The sequence below is a fragment of the Nesoenas mayeri genome (genome assembly GCF_963082525.1).
Source record: "Nesoenas mayeri genome assembly, chromosome: 19".
In the NCBI taxonomy this organism is placed as follows: domain Eukaryota; kingdom Metazoa; phylum Chordata; class Aves; order Columbiformes; family Columbidae; genus Nesoenas; species Nesoenas mayeri.
Window position 1 is genome coordinate 6,066,299 of NC_137568.1, and position 4,333 is coordinate 6,070,631.

General features: G+C 43.2%; 1 protein-coding gene across 1 annotated transcript in view; it reads left to right on the plus strand.

Annotated features, from left to right (window-relative positions):
- Positions 1 to 3,940, plus strand: part of LOC308047938 (uncharacterized protein) — a gene marked incomplete at its 5' end in the record, with an annotated part of 6,213 nt that extends 2,273 nt beyond the window's left edge. Inside the window, 8 exons of the mRNA XM_080356759.1 lie at positions 361 to 561; positions 937 to 1,140; positions 1,227 to 1,352; positions 1,647 to 1,772; positions 2,213 to 2,321; positions 2,448 to 2,519; positions 2,612 to 2,809; positions 3,773 to 3,940. Coding sequence (XP_080212885.1) covers positions 361 to 561; positions 937 to 1,140; positions 1,227 to 1,352; positions 1,647 to 1,772; positions 2,213 to 2,255 — 700 coding nt within the window. The 3' untranslated portion in view covers positions 2,256 to 2,321; positions 2,448 to 2,519; positions 2,612 to 2,809; positions 3,773 to 3,940. The remainder of the gene's footprint in view (positions 1 to 360; positions 562 to 936; positions 1,141 to 1,226; positions 1,353 to 1,646; positions 1,773 to 2,212; positions 2,322 to 2,447; positions 2,520 to 2,611; positions 2,810 to 3,772) is intronic.
- Positions 3,941 to 4,333: the final 393 nt, after the last annotated feature.

The window sequence follows — 4,333 nt, forward strand, 5'->3', positions numbered from 1 at the left end:
TTTTATTGTTTGCAACACATTTATTGAGGTTTGTTATTAAATTATTATTAAAAAATATATTGTGTTACCTGCTTCCTCTCAGCTATGGTAACTTACAGATACCAGTTTTTACCACAGTATCCTTAAGTGTCTCTTTGGTAGTTGTAATTAATTACCCGTTTTAACATTTAAAAAAGGCTTTTAACCAGTTTCAATATAACCGGTATTGCAGACATTCCAACCCGCCTGGACACCTTCCTGTGTAACCTCATCTGGGTGTTCCTGCTCCATGGCGGGATTGCACTGGATGAGCTTTCCAGGTCCCTTCCAACCCCTGACATTCTGTGATGCTCATTAACCCAATTAACTCTCGCTCATTAGCTGTGGCGGATATTCCGGCCCAGTCTCCGCACCGCCCTCACGTGATCGGCTCGTCATCAGCGCGCGCGGGGAGTCACGTGCTCCGTGTTTATCTCCGCCGCTGCCGGTGTCGCGGAGTTGGTGGCGGTGGGGCCGGGAGGCGGTGGGTGAGGGACCGACCGACTCGGCGGGTGAGCGGCCCCAGCGGCTTCCCCAGGCGTGGTAAGGGCGTGGGGGGCGCTGCCACGGCGCGGGGGGAGGAGCAGGAGGGGTTGTTTCCCTCAAGGGCAGCGTGAGGCGGCGCTGTCCCGGGGCCCGTCGCCTGACTGGAAACGGCCGCGTTCGCAGCCGCCTCCTCGGAGAGACGGGGCGGGAGCGGGCGGAGCCCCCGCGGCTTCCTCCAGCTGCGGGGGGAGGGTGGGGAGTCCCGCACACCGGACTGACCCGTTCTCCTTCACAGCGCCTTCCGTTCTAAACTACACAGAAGCGAAAGGCTTCTGGTGTTTGGCAGCCAGTTGCTGCGGTGATTCGGAACCCTGAGGTATAGTCTGTTGCTCTGGGCTACATCTCACTAAAAAGGCTTTCCTTTAATTCCAGGCTCGCAATGTCGCTGACCACAAAGAGATGTGGAAGGCCCCCGGTGTTGTCTTTTCTGGAAAAGAAAAAGAGAAAGCAAAGCCTTGATAGAAGAAGGGGGAAAACAAGGATTTACGTGGGAAATCACATTAACCGATGGTTGATGCTTAAGGAAAAGCTGGATTTCAGAAATGATGCAGAAGTCGCGGGGTTTTTACTGGACTTGTGAGTAGACTGTCATAATACTCCTCTGTTTACTAATACCAAGTAAATAATTCTTGGCTTTAATACCAACTGTGTATTTTTTCTAGGTATGACAGCTGTGAGCCATTGTCAAAAGCTGCCATCGGTTCCCACCCTGAGAGTGTGAGAAGAATTAATGTGAAGGAAGAAAGAGCATTGTCAGGCAGCACTTCTTTGATAGCAGCTGACGGAACGTTAGTGATATACTCTCCTTATACGTGAAGGGGAGATGAAGTTTTTTTTTGGTAGTACTTGAAAGACTGTAGCTGATATTTAAAAAATGGGGCAGAAATTATGTAAGAAAGAGTGAAGGGTACAGCTAATTTTACTAAAATTGAGGATTTTTGGATGTTCTTTATAGAACAGCTTATATATTTGGTTTGTTGTTTGTACTGTTGAGCACATAATACTACTCTAGATGAAACAGTAAAACAAAACTTTTCTTTCATAAGGAATGTTTCAAGTAACAGTTTGGGTTGCATTTGCAGGTATGACAATGATGACCAGTTGTCTAAAGAATCTGCTTGTTCTGAACTTGGAGATGTGAGAATTGTAACTGTGAAAGAAGAGAGAGAGATGCCGCACGACTGCTTGTCAACAGGGACAGATGACACGTTAGTGATACTATATATATTTGCATGTTTTGCTTTGAAAATATTTTGCATTTATTTTATTAATCACTTTTAATTTTGTTTATTAGAAACGCATGTCATTTGTGCTCTTCATTATTTAAAAACATCTTAGTATGTAATGGTTGGTCCTTCTGAGGCAAGAAACTGAGAGAGAGTTTAGAAAATTTGTAAGACTCTTAGAGAACACACAGCAAACCTGCTTGTTCAGTGACTGCCTTCCTTAACTGTATGCAAGATTTGTGAGTGGAACAGGAAAATAGCTGGTGCTTTACATGCATCCTAGTCACTTTAGTATGCGGTTAGATTTTTAGAGTAGTGCGAGTGCAATTGCTCATGCTTTAACTTTTCTCAAAAGAACAATGTTTCATTGTTGACTGAGTGATATTACATACAAAGTGATGTGTTAACCTATTTAAAAATAGTGCCGTGCTCAGCGAGGCAGCCACACCGTCAGTCGACTGCTGATTGTTTTACTGCAGTGTCATCAGTAACTGGGGCATTCACAGTTGAGATCAGAGGAGCCTCAAATAGGTACGCTTGTCCATTACTATTTACTTAGGTTTCAATTATCCACAGCAGTGTTACTGAATAATTGTAGTTTCATCCATGTCTCAGTTACCTGACCTTTAAAAAAAATGTATCTTTTAATGTGCGCAGGGGGACACTGCGAGCCTAGGACATTGCTTCGGCACTGCATGGTGTGTCCAAACCCCTCGCTAACATGGTGAAGTATGTAACACATGTAGCATGTTTGTCTGATTCTCATTTTCCACTGTGGTTTTGCTTGTGATTTTCCTAATTCTTCTTACTTTTTATTTTAGGAGGTGAGCAACTTGGGGTTCTGAAAGCAATTCCACGGCACAGAAGAATTATTGGAAGCTAGGTCAGGAGAAAATAAGAACCAGTGATGATGAAGCTGTCAAATTCAAGTACCTTCTTCAAAATAGCATTTTTCTCTGGCAAATAATTTTAGTATGGAGTGCAACAATAATTGAATTCCTGGGACTGATTTGATACAGGTGAGACAGAGGGTTTGTTCTTAATTGATTGCTTATTTCAGCCTTCAGAGATGTGAGAAATATTTTGAAAATTTGTTTGGTATGAGGAAAACTTTGTTACCCTAAAAGGTAAGGTAGATGGTGCTTTGTTAGTCTCATGATACCTACGTGAAGGTGGTAAGTCACACCGAATGTGTAAAATACTGGAGAAATGATCAGGCATGTATGCTGTGCTAATTGTATAAAGCTAAGAAATGACAGCTGTCTAAGAATAAAGATCTTCAAAAATTAGAGAATCACAGAATGTCAGGGATTGGAAGGAACTTCTAAAGCTCATCCAGTCCAATCCCCGTGATGGAGCAGGAACACCCAGATGAGGTTACACAGGAAGGTGTCCAGATGGGTTTGAATGTCTTCAGAGTAGGAGACTCCACAACCCCGTGGGCAGCCTGGGCCAGTGTCTGTCACCCTTACTGACAAGACGTTCCTTCTCAAATTTAAGTGGAACCTCTTGTGTTCCAATTTGTACTCATTACCCCTTGTTCCACCATTGGTTGTCACCGAGAAGAGCCTGGCTCCATCCTTGTGACACTAACCCTCTATATATCTGTAAACATTAATGAGGTCACCCCTCAGTCTCCTCTTCTCCAGCTCCAGAGCCCCAGCTCCCTCAGCCTTTCCTCACATGGGAGATGCTCCACTCCATCATCTTCATTACCCTGCGCTGGACTCTCTCCAGCAGTTCCCTGTCCTTCTGGAACTGAGGGGCCACCACTGGACACAATATTCCAGATGTGGTCTCACCAGGGCAGAGTAGAGGGGCAGAAGAATCTCTCTCGACCTACTACCAGCCCCTTCTAATTCAGGGGTAGGTTACCTGGGGCATTGGCCCAGTAGACATACTTTGTGAAACAATGCAAGCATATTTCATGTTCAGATATTTGAATGTCATATTGTAACTATTGTTATTGTGTTACATTCCAGGGTGACCAGCCAGAAGAAAATCAAGCTCTTGCATAACACTTTTGGGGCAGTTTTTGATCCATTTTGATTTTACTATGAGGTTATTGTGAACTATAAAGAATTACTGTAAGTTGTAGTACGAAATTTGATGTTACTTGTTGAACAGCACATTAAATTTAATTACCTAAAGTTTTACTGTGTTATGTTAACATTAATAAAGTGTGTGGAGGGGACTATTTCACCGTGAGAATTTGTACACAGTTCTCTGAAGAGCAGAAACAACAAGCCAAAATGCTAGTAGGCATTGCTCAAGCTTATTCAGAATTTATAAACTTTCTATAGGTTGTGTTAATGAAAGTTCCTCACATTTTATTTAAAACTCAAAGGATTAAAATAAAAACAACATTCTTGTAGCACTGGTAGCATTAAGCGTGCTGCATCCTGAGTGTGTTTCTCGGAATGCTTTTTCTTAGGGAACATATTTAACATCCCACATACTGAGAGTTATTCTTGCAGGTTATTGATGCACTTAAAAATGATGGGTAAGAATACTGGATGTTATAGTGTGCTGTGTTAGTGCCT